Source organism: Corvus kubaryi, unplaced genomic scaffold (assembly GCF_017639235.1).
Source record: "Corvus kubaryi isolate FWS band 111438036 unplaced genomic scaffold, C.kubaryi_AGA036_p1.0 split3-37355, whole genome shotgun sequence".
Classification (NCBI taxonomy): Eukaryota; Metazoa; Chordata; class Aves; order Passeriformes; family Corvidae; genus Corvus; species Corvus kubaryi.
This window is the reverse complement of record NW_024582089.1, coordinates 1,031,564-1,052,492: the sequence shown is the minus strand read 5'-3', so window position 1 is coordinate 1,052,492 and position 20,929 is coordinate 1,031,564. Positions and strand designations below refer to the sequence as shown.

At 48.6% G+C, this 20,929-nt stretch overlaps 1 protein-coding gene across 1 annotated transcript in view; it reads left to right on the top strand.

The window, feature by feature from the left end:
* KDM5B (lysine demethylase 5B) overlaps positions 1–19,328 on the top strand; it is a 55,760-nt gene extending 36,432 nt beyond the window's left edge. Inside the window, exons 17-27 of the mRNA XM_042015913.1 lie at positions 4–154; positions 4,546–4,660; positions 6,651–7,006; positions 8,101–8,239; positions 9,990–10,169; positions 10,997–11,155; positions 12,943–13,428; positions 15,329–15,440; positions 16,767–16,921; positions 17,568–17,894; positions 18,460–19,328. Coding sequence (XP_041871847.1) covers positions 4–154; positions 4,546–4,660; positions 6,651–7,006; positions 8,101–8,239; positions 9,990–10,169; positions 10,997–11,155; positions 12,943–13,428; positions 15,329–15,440; positions 16,767–16,921; positions 17,568–17,894; positions 18,460–18,597 — 2,318 coding nt within the window. The 3' untranslated portion in view covers positions 18,598–19,328. The remainder of the gene's footprint in view (positions 1–3; positions 155–4,545; positions 4,661–6,650; positions 7,007–8,100; positions 8,240–9,989; positions 10,170–10,996; positions 11,156–12,942; positions 13,429–15,328; positions 15,441–16,766; positions 16,922–17,567; positions 17,895–18,459) is intronic.
* The last annotated feature ends 1,601 nt before the right edge of the window (positions 19,329–20,929 follow it).

Here is a 20,929-nt window from a genome sequence, read left to right as displayed (position 1 = left end):
CAGGTCTCGTCAGTTTTAAGGCTTTGATAGAAGAATCAGAAATGAAAAAGTTCCCAGACAACGACCTGCTGCGACACCTCCGGCTGGTGACGCAGGACGCAGACAAGTGTGCCTCAGTGGCCCAGCAGCTGTTGAATGGCAAGAGACAGACCAGGTAAGTACCACTGCATGTCTGCAGCAAAATTGGGGCATCAGAGATGGATGTCAGTAGCCACTGATGGATGCTAGTGCTCTGCAAGACTTAAAAATTAAAAGAATCTTTGTCTCCTCAGCAGAGCCATCTTTGACAGGGAGATTCGGTTTTACTACATAGAATAAGTTGAACATCCTTGGTTTTCAAATCTCTTCTTCCTCTGTGTTTGACAGTTAATCTGTAAATTCATTCCAGTGTTCCCTGAAAAGGCAAAAATGGTGTGGTATGTCCAGACAAAGTAACACTCTGCAAGATACAGTCCCCTTGTCTTTGTGCTATGGGCACTGTAAATCTGTCCACAGTACAGGTGATATTGTGTTCATTACCCTCTGTGTTGTGGAAAAACAAAGTGCCTTAACTCCCTGAGCTGCTGCTGGTGGGAATGTTGTATGAGAGCTCTGAAAAAATACTTGCTCTTTACATTGAATCTTTTAGATGGGTTATTTGCTCAGGGGATTTGAGGATAGGGCAGAGTTTGGGTAACATGTTCTTTGTGAACTGCCTGCCTGGTCTCGCTGGCACTCTGTGTCTGAAATGAGTTGAAAAGAGCCAGAACAGAAGGCCAAGGCTGGTTCTCCTCATTGCACAAATCTAGTTATGCCTGTATAGATGTAAGAGCCTTTCTCTCAGGATTAATGAATTGTCATCTTCTGTTGTGTCATTCTTCACCCATAGATCCCAGACTGGTTTGGGTTGGAAGGGACTCATCCCATTCCACCCCCTGCCATGGCCAGGGACACCTTCCACTGTCCCAAATTGCTCCAAGCCCCCTCCAACCTGGCCTTGGACACTTCCAGGGATGGGACAGCCATAACTGCTCTGGGCACCCTGTGCCGAGGCCTCCCCACCCTCACAGGGAAGAATTCCTTCCCACTGTCCCATCTAACCCTGCCCTCCTTCAGCTGAAAGCCATTGATCAGGGCACCCAGACTCACCATGGGCACACTGAGCCTTGCGGGATGGTGGTTTCTAAGAAAATGTTGGGTTTATATATGTGGAGGACAGTATTGCTCATGTCCAACAATCTTACATGTGAATTACTTCATAAAAAATTGTCATTTGTCCCATCTGGAGAATTTTCACTCATTTCTGCTTCTTTGAACAACATGGTGTTTATTGGAGCAGTTGCCTTTTGTGCTGGTAGTGATGCCTTTTCCTGGTCTTATAATCAAGAGTCAAACACGGTTAGAAGGGGAAAAGGACATTTTACCTTGGTATTTATTTTAAGGATCCTTAGGTGAGCACGTCCCGGTCATATGCACCGAAATGCACCCCGCCAAAATGCCCACCCAAAAAGATCTGGTATAATATTCTAGGTGTTACTAATTAGCAGATCTATCAAAGATTCCCCAGTGAGAGGCTCGAGTGAGCCTCGCTCCCCAAGGAACCTTCCCCTGGATGGTTCTATCTTAGTTTGCAGAATGTGCTCTGGAGAGGACCTTGGGGTCTGGGGCACACTGATCCCTAGCTACGAAGCATCTAAAATGTTGAGTCTCTCAGCTTGACAAACAAGTCCAAGAATGTAGGGAAAAAGCACTGAGAGTACAGAAGTTGTAAAAAAGGTATAACAGGGGTATAAAAGAAAAGGCAAAAAATCTTCATGGCATCAGTAGAACTGCACACGTGTGGTTCCTGCATGTCAGCTGCCTCACCAGGACTTGTGTAGCTCATCACTCCTGCGTTCTTGCAGTACTTTGAAGGCTGGCTTGGAAGGACTTTGGGGGTGGAACGTTCTGCTGTCACACTTAGACGTGATTCTTGTCTTCCTTTGTGGTGATCCCTGTGTAAGTCTTTGTAGTAGGAACTTGATAAAAATTCACCTTTGCTGTCTTGCACACACAGGAGGATGAAGCCTCTGTCACAGCAACATAAAAATATTGCAACAAGGAATGAGAAATTCACAGGCATGACTTCTGCCAGATAGGGGATTTCCAGCCCAGAGACTTGAGGCACCATCATCAAAGGACTTGTCCACTTCTGATCTCCTCCTTCATTTGGTGTTGAGCCATCTCTTCTTCTGGCATCCCCAGTCTGTGTTCTCCTATCACTGGTGCTTTTCAGGTCTCCCAGTGCTGAACTAGGAGCAGCAGCCAGGCCATTCCCAGCTTCTCTGTGCCAGATGAGTCCTTCCTGCACTGAATGTGTCCCTGACTTTGTTTGACCTGGGGAGAGCTGGGAGCAATTTTTATCTTCATCTCCTTGACTAGGTGTGTTCTTTTGTGAGCATGAGAGGCTCCCAGCCTCCCTCACAGCTGGGCCTGCCAGCTCCTGCAGCATCCCAGACTGGGACAAGTAATTCACCCAGTGCTGCTGCTGTACACAGTGTCAAGGCACTGCTTGCATTGAGATTCTTATTTGCTCTAGAAGAGGTTTTAGTCCTTCTTGCACCATTTCTCCTTGGATCTTTTTTGGCATGTTTCTGGAGAAAGTCCAGTTTCATGTCTTCATAATTTTTAAGTTTTAAAACCCATGTTAATTGATTTTTTTTTCCTTACAAGATTGAAGTGGGGGATGCTCATAACTTCTGGAGAAAGAAATAAAGAAGAGAATTATCTGCTTAAAATCTTCATACATGTTACATCACATGCAGATTCATGTGCCTGAAGCTCCCATCTGCAGGCTGATGGACAGCCTCCATCACGCCGTGTGCCAGGTGTTGGTTAGGAAGGATTGTGGATTCTGCCTAAAATTTGGTTTGTGCTTTTGGCAAACTTTCCATTACGGACTGACCATTTCGGTCTGATTCTGAGTTTGGAAGAGGCATGCAGGGGACTTCTCTACTGTGGGAAGGCCATCCCTGTCAGTCACAGCAGTCAGTGACACCGGAGGATCTCCTCCAGTACAGCAAACACAGCAGTTGGTGGGGAGAAGACCAGGGGAGATGGTAATAAATCATAGTAAATCCTGTGACTCCTGCTCACCAGCTTCTCTGCAGTACCTGAAGAGGTGCAAACAGGCTGTACATCCCTATTTCCTCTGGGTGCTGAGGGATTAAACCCTCACAGATGCTGGTTGGGAGATGTTCTGTGAACATCTGAATGGGGCCAGAGTCCAGTGTGGCCCGCGTTCTCCTGGCAGTGGAAGGCAGCAGTGTTCCTGCCCTGTTGCCATGTTTTTCCTGTCTTTTTCCCTTCCTTCTCTGTTCCTTAGAGTCTCTGAGAATTTGTGCTTGGAGACCTTTGTGATTAATAACCCTGGATGGACATGGGTTGGGCTTCTGTCAATGGCTTTTCTTAGGCTCATGTAATTTCTGGTTTTCAAAACATCTTGTGTCAGCTTTGCCATTTAGATGTGTGTGTGTATATGTACATAAATATTTATGTATTTCAAAACTTGTGCCTTTTCTTGGAAGAGACTGTAGGGCTTCCTCAAAAACCAGTAGAACAAAGCAGACTGTAAAGAAACCTGTGTTGTACCTGAGGCTTTGAATTCATTTTATTGTTCAGCTGACTGGGGTTTGGAACTCCCAGTGAGATCCTGTGTATCCGTTAAAAATACCTATTTTTAACACGGAATGGTAAATTAAAATTTATTTTATAGTGTTCACATTCCAGTCATGCTGGCATATCCTGCTGGGCTGTTCTCCTCTTTTGTATAAATAACGTGCTGTGGATTCAATTGGAGCCAGCATTGTAAGGGATCTTTCCTTTTCTGTTCAGGGTTCTCAGACCTCATTAATACTGGCTTGAGTTTAGAAAGCTTTTAATATTGGGCAATTTGTTAACACTTATAAGCCACTCATTTGATACAAAGCTTTTAGATAAAAATAAAAACGCTGATTTCAGTGTAGAGAGGATTTTTCAGAAGTGCCTACACAACCTGTCAATATAAAACCCATTCAGAACTGGGATTTGTTCTCTTTTGGTGTGGGCATGGGCAGAGCTGACTACAATAGCTACTGCAACATAACTGAATAGTTTATCCACAGTTGCTTTGTGTTCTGGAAAAAAAGCTTAATTTTTTTCCATAATAACCAGTGCCCTTCCAAGGCTGAGTAGTTGTTCCAGAATCCTGTTTAATATGAGTGTTTCAACAATAGCTCGTTCTGCAGTGGCAGACTGAGGTTTCCCATGTGTGTGAGCCCTGGGCTGCTTGGGTGCTTGTGAATATTCTCTTATTCCTGAAGAAGGCCTGGCTGACACGAAATCGTAAGCAGATGTCAGGGAATCAAAAAATCACAGAATGGGTTGGGTGGGAAGGGACCTTAAACCTCATCTTGTTCCACTCCCCGCAGGGACACCTTCCACTAGAGCAGGTTGCTCCAATCCCTGTCCAGCCTGGCCTCGATGTTGAGAGTTTTGGTTTTTATGTTTTTCAGTGCTAACCAAGAAAGCTGAACGGTGTCATTGCAGGTACCGCTCCGGGGGAGGGAAGTGTCAGAACCAGCTGACGGTGAACGAGCTGCGGCTGTTCGTGAGGCAGCTCTATGCCCTGCCCTGTGTCCTCAGCCAGACACCACTGCTCAAGGTAACCTGGGAAAGCCTCGGGAAGGGAGCCAGGACCATTTACAGAGTGATGGGTTTGCACTGCATTCATCTGCCATGTCACTGTTTGCTCCAAGAATTAATACCTGGGCACTGGCAGGCTGGGCTGACTTGTGCACATGGGATGCTGAAGAAAGGAGCTCTGAGCAGCTGCTGTTCGTGGTCAGCAGAGTTTTATACTGCACAGGCAAATCAAACCATTCATGTTGTATGAAGGATTGCAGGAGGAGGAGCAGGATGACCTTGGTAACTACAAGTTAAGAGTTTGGGGTCAGTTAACTGGTCTGCTCTTACGAGTAAAGCCAGGTTAATCTGAGAGCCTTCAAACTCCCCACTGCTCTGAGGGGACAGCTCTATCGTTCTTAACCACTTTCCTTCGTTAACCCAGAATCAGCTTTCTCAGTCTTGTAATTAGATCCCTCTTTGTGCTCTCAAGCCACATTCCAGGAAACCCCCCAGATAACTCCAGCCAAACCCAGCCCAGGCTGCCCAAATCCTCTCTCTATCAGAGTACCTGCTGCTGGCAGGAGTCAGGTCACTGTGGATCCCACAACCACCAGCTGTGCTGGTTCTGTGCTCCCCAGATGATCAGCCCTCAGGCAAACTGAAAGCAATTCAAAATCTTGTTTCAGAATTTGCCAAAATGTTCCATATCACACTGAGGGGCAATTAAAAAAAAAAAAATCTGTGCATCTGCAATTCCTGTCTTAAAGGAGAAGGGCTTTGCATATTTGTGACACTTGAAACCAGGAGATGGCTGTGTCCAGCTCTTGAACTGTGCCTCAAGTATCCACCCAGCACTGAGACACCAGACAGTGCCATGTAAATGAGTGGGAATAAACCAGTTCAACTCAGCTTTGACTGCTGCTTTGGAAGCTTTATCAGCCCTGCAGTGTGTGGATCAGATTTGATACAGTCCTATTTACAGTTATTTGTTTATAGCACTGAAGCTGTGAAGTTTTCTTGGTGGTTGAAAAGCAGAAATTTGGAAATGCCAGACATGCAAACAGTTCCTCTCCATCTGGCATTCCTGAACAGGAAAATAACAAACACATATGGTCGGGGTGTTCCTTTGTATCATCCTCAACAAGCCTCAATTATATGTAGTTGTGCAAATTAGGCCGTTAATATAAATGACCAACATTACTGGAGATGGGTTCACAATTCAGTCTGTCTCTAAAAAATGTTTTATTCCATCCTGGGGGAGGTTGCCCACCATGGGAAACAGCCTCACTGGCAAAATGCCAAGGTGTCAGCTGTGAGGGAAGAACTTCCTGCAGGAACAGCATTTCAGGCAGCACTGGGAGTACTGGCGGGTTGCTTCGTACAGAATAATCCCAGCCTTCACTGTGGGATTGCTCTGGATGACTGTGCTTTGTCCTGGGGAAAGTGCAAACAGCCCCAGAGATACCTTTTGGGGTAATGAGCTGCTGAGTGCCTGGAGAGAGAGAAGGTGTTGCCCTGCATGAGAGAGTAAAATGCCTGTGGCTCACTGAGACCATAGGGTGCAGCTCAAAAGCCGTAGCAGTACAGCAAGAATGAACCCCTGAACCTCTGTGCCCTTCCCAGTGTTTTTCAAAGCCTTCATAATGCTCACCTTGCTGTTCCTCAGCTGCCTGAACCATTCCAAAACAAAGCCAGACAGCAGCACCCATGGGAACACTCAATTTCCCTTTACATCCTTTCTGTTCCTCGAGCCCTCTGTCTGACGCCTCTGGGACTGGAATTGCCTTGTTCTGGGATACTCAAGCTTGTGGCCATGTTACATATGACAAGGTGCTGGCCCAGTACTGTGTGTTGAAGACACTACTGCAGTGTTCCTGCCCTCGGGATAATTTGCCCTGTGCACTGCGTGTGTTGCAGTGGGGGGTTTGCCAGGACCCTGTGCTCCCGTCATTAACCCTGCGCTTCCATGGTTAAGTGACTTAGCAGAGGACTTTCATCTGATTTATTGTTGCATTTGTGTATTTCAGGATCTCCTTGACCGTGTGGAAGCTTTCCAACAGCAAAGCCAAAAGCTCCTTTCCGAAGAGATGCCCAGTGCTGCAGAGCTGCAGGAGCTGCTGGACGTCAGCTTCGACTTCGACGTGGACCTGCCCCAGCTGGCGGAGCTGCGGACACGGCTGGAGCAGGCCCGCTGGCTGGAGGACGTGCAGCTGGCCTGCTCAGAGCAGAGCTCCCTCACTCTGGATGACATGAGGCGCCTCATAGACTCCGGGGTGGGGCTCGCGCCCTACCCGGCCGTTGAGAAGGCGATGGCCAAGCTGCAGGAGCTCCTCACCATGTCCGAGCACTGGGATGACAAAGCCAGGAACCTGATAAAGGCCAGGTAGAGCTACATCTTAGTGTTGTATTTTGTAGTTCCATGAGTTGTTTCAGATGGAAATGCCCTGACTCCTGGAGGGGCTCCCCTTTGTTCATCCAGTTCCCAGCATGAAGGCAAAGCTTGTGGCAGCCAGAAGGGACAGGGCTGGCGGAGGGGCATGAGGGATGGAGTGGTTTCAGGCGTCACGGTTGCCTTGCAGCGAGTGTGTTGCTCGACCATCTTGTGCAAATTCTCCTTTTGCCACAGGGAAGGGGTTTAAGATGCCTCTTCCTTCTTTTGCACCTTCCCCTCCCCGCTGTCGGGCTGGAGGACACGTGTCCAGATAAAGCTCAGATAGGTACCACCAGTGGGTAAAATTTCATAGTCCATAGGGATCCATGTAGGACTATTTCTAACTAACAAGGAGGAGATTTTTCCAGATTAGTTGGTGCAGGGAGGAAGGAAACAAGCCAAATACATCCTTACTAAGAAAAATTTTCTTGTGGTTTTTACCTTCTGATTTATAAAGTAAAACAGGGAAGAGCCCAGTGTACTTAAAATTTAGGAAGGTGGCACAAACTTATGTTCCAGGTTTCTTCCCTCAAGATTCTTTTTTTTTTTTGAATTTTGTCATAGTTGGAGTATTGGAGTGTTTCTTACCCCCTACTAACCACAGTGTTTTAAGATAACTTCATATAGCACTTTGCTGACTAAGCTTGGGTTTAACATTCGATAGGCAGCTGTGTTGTGTTCGTAATGCTCTAAAACCTCAGAATCAAACTGGGAAATACAGAAAACCCAATTTCAGGTTTTTAACCTAATGCAGACTCTCTCAGCTGGTGCTTGTCTGGGGTTTGGTGGGTGTTTGTCATTCAAAAGTTAATAAAAGGTAAACCTTCCTTAAGTCCAAATGTGAGAACATTTCTAGCAGGAGTCCAGAGTAAGCAAACAGATATTTCTAAACCTGCCCTGCTCCTGACGCCCCAGCTCTGCTGGGTGCAGCCAGTACTGAATGTAACATCATTATTTGGTGTGGCCCTCTGATTTTAATAACCCAGCTGAGTGGAAGAGCCCCTCAGTAAGCAGCATCTCACTTCTGGGCTGTTGTGTTCCCCCAGGCCCCGGCAGTCCCTGAGCAGCCTGGCAGCAGCAGTGAAGGAACTGGAGGAGATCCCAGCCTACCTCCCAAATGGAGCAGCGCTGAAGGACGCAGTGCAGAAGGCCAAGGACTGGCTGCAGGAGGTGGAGGCTCTGCAGGTACGTGAGCCTGGCTGCTGGGGAGGGACAGTGACCCTGCTCATGTCACCAGAGTCACCCCACACCCCATGCATGCTCCGGTGTCACACTGATTCTGAGCACCCGCTGTGGGACATTGGTTACGCTCACTGCCCTGCTTCTCACTTCCCTGATTCCTGCTTCTCTTTCTGATCTGTATTCCTTCACCTTTGCAGCTAACTGCCTGCAATAAAATCTATAAAAGAGCTATTAGCAAAAATCTAAAGTTAGAAAGTTACTGCATTATGGAACTTCACCTTCAGGTCACTTTTACTCAGTTGCTCAGTAACAGCTCCCTGTTAATCACATTTTTGTGTACTACACTGAGGTACAGAGTGGTGATACAGATGTAGTTCCTGGCTCAGCCTTGCAAATGCTCAAGCCAGGGGTCAGTGGGACTGCCCAGATCAAACCAGGGTGGCACTGGGGATAGCCCTGATTTCACATTTTGGTATAAGTTGCCAAATATTTGCATTTGTCCTCATTTTTTTTCTGATCTAACTTAGGGGTATTTTCAGGCCCCTCTGGCCTAAATCGGGCTTTTAATAAAAAGTTACTTTGAGCTTTTATTAAAAAAACTAATTTTCCCATACTTAAATATTTTGAAGGAATAAAATTCATGTAATACTAACTTCCACTTGAGGGCTGTCTTGAAAGCACTTGAGTGATTTTTTTTCTTGGCGTTTGCTAATTTCTTGGTCTGGACTCTAAAATTCTGCCTCTTGAATATGGGAAACTAGTTCTGTCTGTGCCAAGAATTCTTGCTTCAGTTCTGTGAAAGTTTTGTTAAATGCCTGTGGTCACTGTGGCTCGCAGGAAGTTCTTGGTGTATCCCATATTGCTGCCCTATGCCCAGAAATTAATTGGACTTGGAAGTTGCTAGAGATGCTGGGGTTGTTTTGGTGAATAGTTCCCCAGTCCTACATCACTGCCTGTTCTAGAAATTACCTCTGGAATTACTTCTTGTGCTACTTTACTTCTGGGTGTGTGGTACCTGCATTGCCCGAGGTGTGGGGTGCCAAGGGAATGGCCAGAGCTTGCTCCCGAGGGGCACACGGGATACTGGAGGTGGTTCTCACTCTTGGTCTGGCACTTGTCTTCTGGTGCTGTAGCTCCCTGCAGTACCTCAAAGGAGGCTGGAGCTGGGGGAATCAGAGGTTTCTCCCAGGCAACAAAGGACAGGATGAGAGGAAACTGCCTCAAGTTGCACCTGGGGAGGTTCAGGTTGGCTATTGGGGAAAATTTCTTCGCTGAAAGGAGTGGTCAGGCCCTGGCACAGCCTGCCCAGGGTAGAGTCGCCATCCCTGGAGGGATTTAAAAGGTATGGGGATGTGACACTTGGGGACATGGTTTAGTGGTGGCTTTGACAATGCTGGTTTAATGACTGAAATTGATCTTGGAGATCTTTTTTCAATGTTAATAACTCTATGATTTTATGATTTCAGAATTATTTCCGTTTCCTGCTGTGAATGCAAAGTGTGAGAGTGGGAGGCTGCTTATATTGTTGGCACTCTTGTTTTGTTCTGTTTTCTTTTTAAAGGGTCATTTGGCAAGTGTATTCTTGCTTCCCAGCCCCTAAATGTGTTCTTAGTTTTGTCTGGATAATCAATGAGTAAGTGCAGCACAAATGTTGGACCGATAGTGCAGGTCACTGAGCTGTCTGAGCATTAAATTCATTTGTACAAGCTGTGTCTTGGGTGCATCCAGCATTTCCTCATTTCCAACCCGGCAGGTCGGGGGCCGTGTGCCCGTGCTGGACACGCTGGCGGAGCTCGTCACGAGAGGCCGGTCCATCCCAGTGCACCTGGATTACCTGCCCAGGCTGGAGGCCCTGGTGGCCGAAGTGCAGGCGTGGAAGGAGTGTGCAGCAAACACGTTCCTGTGCGAGAACTCCCCGTATTCCCTCCTGGAGGTAGGAGGCATGGATTGGGGATCGGTCGCGGCGCAGGCACACGGACTCAGTGTGCGCTCAGGAAGGAGCAGTAAATATTCAGTAGATTGGCAGAACTGCTTTAGGATTACATGAACTATTGTAATAACAACTTTTGTTAGTGACCTATACTTTTAATAATAGTTTTAAACTTTTTAAATGCTTAAGATTTAGCTATTTTTTCCCTTAATCAGTGGCTAGTGAGAGCAGGCAGTGCCAGTGTCTAACATTTTCCATACGAATATGGGAATAGTGACAAATCTGCGGCACTGGATTAACTCCAGTGCATCAGGCCAAGCTGCAGGTGAGCAGGTTCCTACCTGCTCCATCCTCCTCAGGTTCAGGTGTGCCAGGGGCGAGGCTGGGGCTGTGTGTGCTGCCCTCTGGAGCTGTGGCTGTAGCCGTGTCACACCTGCAGTCCTTGAGCAATGTACACTCTGCCCTGCACTGAGGCCCTCTGAGCCCTCTCCTGCTGGGACAGACAGGAATGTAAGGCAGCCCCCGGAATCTCTGCTCTTTTCCAGGGTTTGCAGTTTCAGTCCTGTGGAGGTTGTCTCTCTGTACCAGCAGTCTGGGTGAAACGCAAGGGTTGTTCGGGTCTGGCCATTTCACAAAATTGAAGTTCCAGCCTTCCAGCTCTCCCTGCCTTCCAGATAACCTCATCCTAATCCCTCAGATCTTTGATGGAATAACTGCAGGAACCCTAGTTCTCATCAGTTGCCTGTGGCTGCATCCAGGCAGGAAGGTGCATTAAGAACAGTGCAGGTGTAACACTGCTGCAGGTGGGACACTGCTGTTCTGTCCCTCAGGTATTGTGTCCCTGGTGTGACATCGGAATGCTCAGTCTGAAGAGGAAGCAGAAGAAGCTGAAGGAGCCAGTGCCAAGTGGCAAGAAGAAAAGCACTAAGCTGGAGACGCTGAGCGACCTGGAGCGAGCGCTCTCCGAGAGCAAGGACACTGCGTCCGCGGTATGTGGTCAGATCTTTCCTAACTGGAATTTCTTCTGAGTTCCTTGAATCCTTGTTTCTGTTTGCCTCCTGTGCAGGAGTGTGGCTTCCACCCTGTTCTTGCTGTGCTGCTCTGCAGAAGGACTTCTGGGACTGCACTTTTCTGTGTTCGCTTCAGACTTCCTAAAATTGCTTTCAGTGGAAACAGCATGTGTTGTTTTGTGCATGAAGCAGCCTCACAGTTTGCCAGGCAGTGCCTGTAGCTGAACAAAGCACAGAAAAACAAAAAATGGAGACCTGTTTTCCCTTACCATACCTAAACCTTATTAAAAATGGGATAGGGTTTGCCCAAGTCTGATCCTTTCAAAGAACACAATAATCCAGCACCATTTATAATTGAAACAAGCACTCTAAATAATTAAAGAAAACCTCATGCTTTGTGGAGTCACTAAAACACGGCTCTGGGTGGAGCAGACTCAGTTGCTGGTGGGGAAGGGCTTCATTCCAGCAGACCTGGTGCAGAACCTCCACCTTGGCCAGGTAATGATGGCCTATGGTGGCTAATGAGATGCAGTAGGGGCTCGCTGGGTGGGCCTTCATTGTCATTAATTGTGGGACATCTAAGTTTTAACCTATGGCAATTACTCGAAGCTTGTACATTCAGTGCTTTGGTGTTGGCCTCTCTTGTCTGGACCCCAGAGCCGGAGCAGTGTCCCTGTCGTGTCCCTGTGGCACTGTGGGGACGGGCTGGGCCCTGGGTCACACCCAGCCCTCTGTGACTCCAGCACCCCTGGCTAAGGAGACCCAGGGGCTGCACCCAGGAAAGGGAAGTCATTCAGTGTGGCAGGGTTTGCTTCTGTCACACAAGGGGAACCAGAACCTTCCCACAGTGAGTCTTGGACACTGCCAGCCCAGCTCAGCACCTGTGCGCACGTCGGAATGTGCTGTGCCCCAGTCCCATGTCTGCCCAGGATGGACAGAGCTGTCTCATTTTTCGAGAGCTGATTTTAGTCCAGGAATTATGCTTGAAAGCCATGATGTGGGAAATAACCACTTTGTATGTATTTATAAACTCTCTTGGTATGTTTACGTACATTATAAAATGCGTAGAATTAATTAGTTGCAGCTGGTTTGAACAGCCTTTATGCAACTGGAATGTATTGCTGTCTTTATAGGAGCTAATGCTAAAGATTCCTGAAAAAAGGATCAGGAGCATCTGCAGAGAGGGCAAACAGCACATCCAGGGTACACCTGAACTTTGCCTGCTGTTCACAATCCCCAGAGCAAGTTCATAGGTCAGGGCGTGGCCCTGAGCACTGGGCAAGTGTGTACAAGGTGGGGGTCAGAGGTACATTCACATTTGTGAAAATGGCCCAGGAAGCTTTTCTGAGTACCCAGAGTCAGACTGTTAAGAGACATATTCCCAGAGCAGTGTCTGCAATCCAGACTTGCACTTCAGGATCTGAGCTGCTTAAAGGCAGACTGTATTTTTGTAGTACAGAACACAAAAGCTCGGAACACAGAGGGGGTTAGGAGCTATTATTTTACAAAGGGATAAGCTTTTTATCTCAGGGCCTCATGAGAAAATGGAAGGGAACTGAAGTCACACCACTGCACATCCCCTACTGCTGCTCCTCCAATCCTGATTGCTTCCCTTCCATCCCCACCACTTCACATCCCCATCCCTGCTTCATTCCAACACTTAAAGCCCTGAAGGCTGGCGTGTCTGAAGTGTGACAGAGCAGAGGGCACCCTGTTTGTAACAAGCAGTGTTCCCTTGGAGATGCCATCCTTTGACTCCCTTTCAGATGGCCACGCTGGGAGAAGCCCGGCTGAGGGAGATGGAGGCGCTGCGTGCCCTGCGAGCAGCCAACGAGGTGAAGGTGTTGTCAAGCGAGGAGGACGCCGAGCTCAAAGTGTGTCTGTGCCAGAAGGAGCCGGCTGCTCCCATGATCCAGTGTGAGCTCTGCAGGGGCTTCTTCCACACCGGCTGCGTGCCGGTGCCCGGCGCTGCGCCGGGACTGCGCGTGTGGCTGTGCCCGCACTGCCACCGCTCCGAGAAGCCGCCTCTGGAGAAGATCCTGCCGCTGCTGGCGTCCCTGCAGCGCATCCGCGTGCGGCTGCCCGAGGGGGATGCCCTGCGCTACATGATCGAGAGAACTGTGAACTGGCAGCACAGAGCACAACAAATGTTGTATTCAGGGAATCTAAAACGCATCCAGGACAAAGTTGGCTCAGGATTACTGTACAGCAGGTGGCAAGCCTCGGCGGGCCAGCTGCCAGAGACAAACAAGGTGAGGCGGGGCCGAGGCTGGGCTTCCTGGCACGGGGAGCGCAGGGTCGGCGAGGACAGGGGCTAGCACTGCTCCGGGTTTGGGTCTGCTGTAGCTCCCTACAAATCCCGACAACACAGAGGGTTTGTTCCTGCTTTGGAGCTCTCAGGAGCTGGGTCCTGCTGTGCCCCTCAGCCAGGATGTGTGTGTGCCCCAGCAGCAGCTTCGTGTTCCCTTCTGCTGGAGTCCAGGAACAATTCCTCCCAAAGAGCCTGTTTTCCCCTCTCCTCTTCCAGCTCCTGTGTTCTGCTGTGACACCACTAATGACAGAGCTGCTGAGTTATTGTTTCTGGAGTGTTCACTATTCAGTTGGTCTTTATATTCTGCTCCTACAAGTATTCAAATAGGGGTTTAAGTGTTGAGAATTAACCGACAGAGGCACAAACTGTCCTGTGCATTACCGGCTTGGCTCTCAGACAAGGTTGTTTGCAACAAAGTGTCTTCATCCTTTGCTGCTTCTCCTCACTTCCACTAGACCTCCCAGGCTGAATATTCTGCTCATATTGCTGGGTTTAGCCGCATCAGCTGTTTCAGGTGGGGTAGTGAGGGAGTTTGTCTTTTTTCAGTGAAGATCTTTCAGCAAAGAGCACAAAGAAGGACAGGAGTTAAACAATTTTCCTGAGATAACAAATGCAGAAGAATACCAGAAATCAAAGCTCTGTGTTGTATAAAGAGCATGAAACACCCCAAAATGGCGTATACTTTATTTACATTTTGAAGCACCTTAGTTTTGCCAGTCTAGTCTGGTTACAGTTAGGTTGTGTTTCTGTTTTCACATTCACTTATGTTAAAACAAAAACCATGCCACACGTGCCTGATGGGGTGTTGCAGCTGCTTCTCATTCACCCAGCTGTGCCAATGGCTTGTGGTGACCAAATTTTTCAAGCAGGAAAGTCAGGATACAGAAATGAAAATATGTTTAGGTATTTAAGAGATTTTTTCTGGTTATTTAGGTCTGAAAGTATCCTTTTGCTAGATCAGCTAGTGTAGCTGAAAAGAACTGGCCAATATTTTGGAAATATAAGTTGATGGTTGGGCCAGAAATTGAAACAGTGAGTTTAGTTTTATTAGCATGATGATAGTAGCTCAGCGTGGAGCTGTGAGGTTTCTCCCACCCAGAGCAGTGTAACCATTTTTGAGGGGTCTGGACCTTAAGTCAGTAAACCTTCCAAATCAGGGTGTATCTGGCTGAGCTAGTCCAGGTCCCTGTGACTGCATTTCCCAAATCAGGGGTCCCTGGGAAGCTCGGTGGAAGAGGATCTGACCGTGTGCCTCTGCCTGGGTCCCTCAGTGTGCCTGAGCCGGGGACCCTTCTGAGCCAGGCCCCAGCGTACCTCAGCACAGGTGTGAGCTGAAACTTCTGTCTCCATGCATTTGAGGTGGTTTTCTGGTGAAGCCAGTGTCTCACCATGGCTGTCCTGTCCTGTCCCAGTTCTGTTTTCCCTGTCATCTGGGCTAATTCAACACTCATTTCCCCACAAGAAGCTCTTCCAATAACCACTGGAGTTGGGCTGCTTGACACTGGCCAAAGTGAGGAATGTGGGTGAGTTTGAAAAATTCCCTTGAGAGCAGCAGTGGGAATTGAGGAGAGCCATATTCTGCAAGGGGCCCAGGCACTTGCGTTAGTGAGGCAGAGGGTGTTGTGGAAGGCTCCTGGTGAGGTGCCTCTGGCAGTGTCAGGAGGTGCAGGCTTTGCTGTCGGCGTGTCTGTGCCCAGGCAGGGCAGGGCTGCAGTCTTTGGACCAGAGCAGTGAGATACAAGATTCCAGTAGCTGTAAGAGAAACAAGTATTGATCCTATCACAGTTATTCCACACTTCAAACTCCACATTGAGTGAAACTGTCTGCATTTTGTTCTCTAGGTGTCACAGACAATTGGAGCAATGTCATTCTCCATGCCTCATGACTGGGATAACAGAACTGTCTATTTGCATTCTCCATTCTCTACAGGACAGCACTGCATCCCACTTCATGGTATGTAATCTTCACTTTGCTTTGTGGGGTTTCTCCCTGCTCCCTCCTTTTTTTTCCCTATGTTTGGGGGAGGAGGGAGGGTGTCCTGGTCACCAGGAGATGGCTGAGCAGGCTTGTGACTGTTGGTTTCTCCATCTCCTCAGCAGTTTTGGAGCTCAGTGTCCAGCTTTGGCAGAGGGGTGCATTGCTCAAGGGTAGAAATTTCCCATATGTAGTGAAAAGGTGTGGCACAATGGGACAAGAGGAATCAGGAGAGCTGGCCCCTTCCCACAGGAACAGCTGCCCCAGGCTGTGCCCCAGCCGAGCTGCAGAAGGGGGAAGGAAAGGGGAGAGGCCACGGGAAGTGTAGGAGGTGGATGGGAACAGCAGGGATGTGGTGCTGGAGGCCATGGGGTACTTAATCCACAGGACACAAGTCCATGTGAGCTTTGCTGCAGCACAACTGTCCAGCTGTCAGAGACTGGGGCTGCCCCAGCCCTGTGGGGCTCTGCTCTGCTGGGGTCACTCAGCACAGGCTCTGGACCATCCTCACCTCAGACTCAGTGGGTTGGACTAACAGACAAGCTGTGAATCGCATCATTTTATGACTGTGACAGAAGTTATTTACTATTTCTTCCCTCCTGATGCATAATGCTCCAGGGACACAAGTCTAGACTTACCTTCATGTCTGTGCAGCTCGGTCTGTACTGGTGTTAGTAAAGCCATTTCAGTGGAATGTTACAGTTCACATCAAACAAGGCAGTTCTTTGTGTCACCAGGTTTATTTTTCATATTTGAGTTATTCTGAATTAATAAGCTGTTCTTTATACAAAGATTTTGGCCTCCCCAGCTGGGACTGTTTCAGAGCCCCACATGAGCTTTGGAGCCAGTAGCAGCAGGAGGTAGTGACAATAGAGCAGGACCTTGTCACCAGGCTCATCCTCTCCGCCTCACATCCTCTCCTCTCATGGCTTCCTGTACAGATCTCACTCAGTTTGTTCATCTTACCCCCCACTCATTAGGTAGTGAGGGGATTGTCACACTCCTGTGGCTCCCGAAGCAGGAGAAGTTGCCAGGAATGATGGCAATGCCTTATCCTTGAACCAGCAGGGAATGGGAGCATGGCAGGGTGCTGAGCCACAGTGCAAGCCTTCATCTTTCCTTTTAACCCTGCTGTTAAAAACGAGCAGTCAAGAGGGAGCAGATAAGAACTAACTCATACAGTTGCAGATTTAAAGTCTTTCACCATTTTTTACTGTGCTACCAGCGATTTTTCATTGTCTGTGCAGTTCTTGTTGGTGCTGGCACTGAAAAATTCCTGCTGTGTCTCCTTGTCTTTCACACTAGTCATTAGCACCGAGCTGGACGAGCTGATGATGGAAGCCCAGCTGCTGCAGGTTTCTCTGCCCGAGATCCAGGAGCTGTACCAGACCCTGTTCACGAAGCAGAGCCCTGCCCTGCAGCCAGAGCAGAAGTCACCCAGCACAGCCACAAATGAGAAGGCAAGTGTCCAACAGCAGCACTGAGCTGGGGCACCCTGGGAAAGGGCTCTGCCTCAGCCCATGGGCTTTACAGGGGTTTGTGTGTGTGCCTGCACTTCCATTAAAATACATTTTCCGTGTTCAAAGGAGTCAAGAAGTTGATAAGAAATTAGTTACAGATTATTGAATACAGTATGTGGCCTAATACATTTTTGAAATTTAGGTATGTGTTTATGGTCAGTCTCTGTACTTTAAATCATCTGTCCTGATTTCATAGAATTGCAGAATCCAGACTGGTTTGGGTTGGAAGCTCATTTTGTTCCACCCCTTGCCATGGGCAGGGATACCTTTCACTAGCCCAGGTTGTTCCAAGTCCCATCCTGGCCTTGAACACTTGACTCTTGACCTGTGTTGAGGCTTTCCTAGGGAGCTGCTGTGGAAGCTGTGGGCTCAGAGGCAGGACATGAGGATGGTTTTCTCTCCAAGTTCTGTCCCTGGGGCCTGGCCCTGCCTTTGGCTCCTCTTACACATCTCAGGCTACTGAAAAAGCAGCACTGTCAAAGACTGCAGTTGTACTTAAACCTATGCCTAAAATCAGGGTATGGAATAACAGGATAATGGGTGTTAGCTGCATACTTCCAACCTTGCCAAAATGTCTTTCCCATAGAATGAGTGTTGCCGAGGAAAAAAGGATGGGATTAGTTACATGGAGAGAAAACTGAAGCGGCGTTTTGAGAGAGAGAGCTTCTGTGGTGAGAAGAGAGCAAGAGTAAAAAAGATGAGAACACCCAAAAAGAAGAAACTGAAACTGAGTCACTCAAAGGATCTGTGCAGTAACAAACTGGAGAGAGAGCGGGAGCGGCTCCTGGAGCTGCAGCGTTCCAGCGACAGCCACCTGCTGCCCTCAGACACGTCGTTCTCGGAGCAGGAGGACTCTGAGGATGAGGATGCCATCTGCCCAGCTGTGAACTGCCTCCAGCCCGAGGGGGATGAGGTCAGGAGGGGCAGACCCAGCGTGGCGTTCCGAGTGCTGGGATCTGGGACAGGGAGCTGCCCTGGGACTGTTTGACTGCAGAAAAGTTGTTCTTGAGGGGAGTGGGAGGCCCTGGCTAACCCAGGGCCAATGTCTGTGCAGCTGGGATGGGCAGGACTGACCCCACCTGCCCTGGAGCAGCCGTGTGGCATCAGAACATCTGCACACAATGGGAAGGGGCAGGTGGGGCCATGCAAACACTGTGTCCATCGCTGCTCTTGGGATACAGGTGTGGATGGGCTCTGTGGGTGGGGGCAGTGCCTGGGGCTCTGCTCAGGCCCATCCACGCTGGAAATAGAGAAGAGGGGCGGCTGAGTCTGTGATAGGTGAGAAAGCAGTGGGGAGATAAGGGAGGATGTGCCCTGCCCACAGCCCCAGAGAGCAGGGAGCACAGTGAATGTCCAGCACCAGCCAGCTGTGGAACAGGACGTTTCTCATGTAAATAGACCAGGAGCCCCTGGATGACCCACAAGTGAGGGGGACTTTGCCTGGCCTGGCTCTGACCCCTGTGTCTGCTCTTCACCAGGTCGACTGGGTCCAGTGCGACGGCAGCTGCAACCAGTGGTTCCACCAGGTGTGTGTGGGCATCTCCCCCGAGATGGCGGAGAAGGAGGATTACATCTGCGCCAGCTGCGCCGGCAAGGACGCCCAGTACCGGAAGTAAAACCCCCATAAACCCTTCAGGACTCGAGTAAAGAAGGTTCCCAGTTTTCCAGTTAAGCCACAGGGGCTGGTTTAAGAACCAGATTGCAAATGGTGCTACTTCTATCCTTATGGGATCATTTTCCAGAACTCAAAACAATTTTTGACACTTTTGTATTTTCCCTTGATCTGTTTGTGGTTGTTGAGGTTTGAGATGCTGACTGTTTGCAGGGGTTTCCACCGATTGGGAAGGCATTTGACACATGCACCTTTATTGTACAGCATTCAGTTACCTCTGGGATTTACCGGCGTATTTAATTCAGCTTGGTTTGGGTGCAAAAACAAACAAAAAAAACCCCTGCACCTTGAATTCTCCAATAATCCTCTTTTGAGGAAATCCCTGTTTACTCTGTTAACTCTTTGGAGACTTTAGTTTTTTTCCACTTTGTTTTTCGTAGACTAGGTTTATTTATCTGAGCAATAACTTCTATGTCTGGTTTCAGTGACTGGAATGACAATTGAACAGCGTGTTGCTTCTAGCATTGGTTGATGTACAGACAGCAAATGTTAGATCCTAGTGTCACTGAGGGCCCTGTGATGTAGAAGACAGGAAAAAAAAAAAAAATCTGTAAAGTAATTGCCACAGCTGTATTTTGGCTTTCTCCTTTTTTGGGTAGCTTGTATCAAATGTTGCAGTTTATATTGTGGAATAAACCCCTGGTTATGTTATAAAATTAAATGTTGGTGTTTTTAGAGAGTTTGAAATGCTGTTTTATTTCCCTCTGAATCCACGCTGCATTGATGGGTTCTCTTAGCCAAGAAAAATTCACCTTCCAAAGAAGCAATGCAGAAGCTGTGGTGTTTCTCGTCTGTTCAGGTTTGGAAGGAGGAGGGAGGTCAAAATGTTACACCAAAAAGAAAAAAAAAAAAAAGCTTTTCCAAGGTTTTTGCAAAGCTTTTCCAAAGCTGAAATTATTTGCAGGTTGAGCGCATGAAGAACTGAAGGTACAATTTGGGGCTTGGCAGGGGCAGCAATGGGGATTCACACGAGAGGCAAAGGTGTGGAGCAGCTTCTCCTGCCAGCCCTGCCCAGCTGCAACAAAGGAGAGACTCTCCCCACTGCCCGGGCTGGTGGCCACCGTGACCTTCCCTGTGGCCCACCGGGAGCTGGCTCTGCACAGCCCAGGCTGGTGGCCACAGCAAGCTCTGCTCTGCCTGTGGCTGGACTCCCTTCAGCTGCTCCTGCCTGCAGTTAGCCCAGAAGCCTGAGGAATAAGGAGATTTCTGGACTGGGTCCAGTTCTCCCAAAGGCTGTTCAGGGCCTGTAGCTGGGGCACTGCAGGTGTGGCACCACCGTGCTGGCGGAGGAGACTGGGCCTGTGAGCAGCAGAGCTTGGGTGTTCAGGCCCACAAGGCACTTCTCACAGGGGGTTGCACCCGAAATCCCTTGGGGAGCAATCACTGCTGCAGAGCACAGCTGGAAATGGCCTGGTGGCAGGAATGTGCTTCCAAGGCCTGCCAGAGGTGGAATTTCTGGAGCCCTGGGGGACGGGAGGGCTGGAGATCTTTGTGTCAGGGAGAGCACTCTCCATATGACAGCTTGTCCTCACCAGAACTGTGGTGGGCTTGGTGTTCCCTCCACTCATCATTCCAGGAGGAAATTGCTGGTAAGTTTTTTCCCTGCTGGTTTTACCCCTTTCCCATGGGCAGAACTGCACAGAGTCACTGGGGTAGGGCAGAGCCTTGGAGTATCTGTGGCTGATGGTGATGTGGAGGGTCTGTAGGTGGGATCAGAACTGTGCAGGAATTCGATCCCACAGGGGTTTGGTTTGGTTTTTTTTTTTAAACATTCATTTTTAACTGTTAAGAGAATCTTCAGCCTGGCCCAAATGATCTGTCTGAAAGTGCTGGGGTGGGGGAGAGCCTTGAGCCTGTGTACATGAGTCGTGTCTCTGCTTCTATGGTATAACTGGTCCTTTTTATTTTAGTACCAAAAGGATGCTTTGAGAACTGGGGTTTTTTTTTCTCTTTTTGCTTGGAAGAATCTTTGTGCAATGCTGAGATAACAGTCTGAGCTGGGGAAAAACACTGCTCTGTAATAACTTCCTTTCAGAGGGGACAGACAGACAAACTGGAGCTGGAGCTGGAAATGGAGCTGGCACAGTGTCTGATGCAACTGAATCATTACGGAAGTTTCTCTGAGTCCCCTTTATTTTTTTCCATTGAAGAAATGGCTGTTTATCAAAAAGTGCCAGAGGAAATGGGATGCAGTTAAGTTCAGCATGGTGATTCTGTACAGGACCAATGGAACGTTGGCACTTTGGGGACTCAGGGAGGTCAGAGGAGACCTTTGG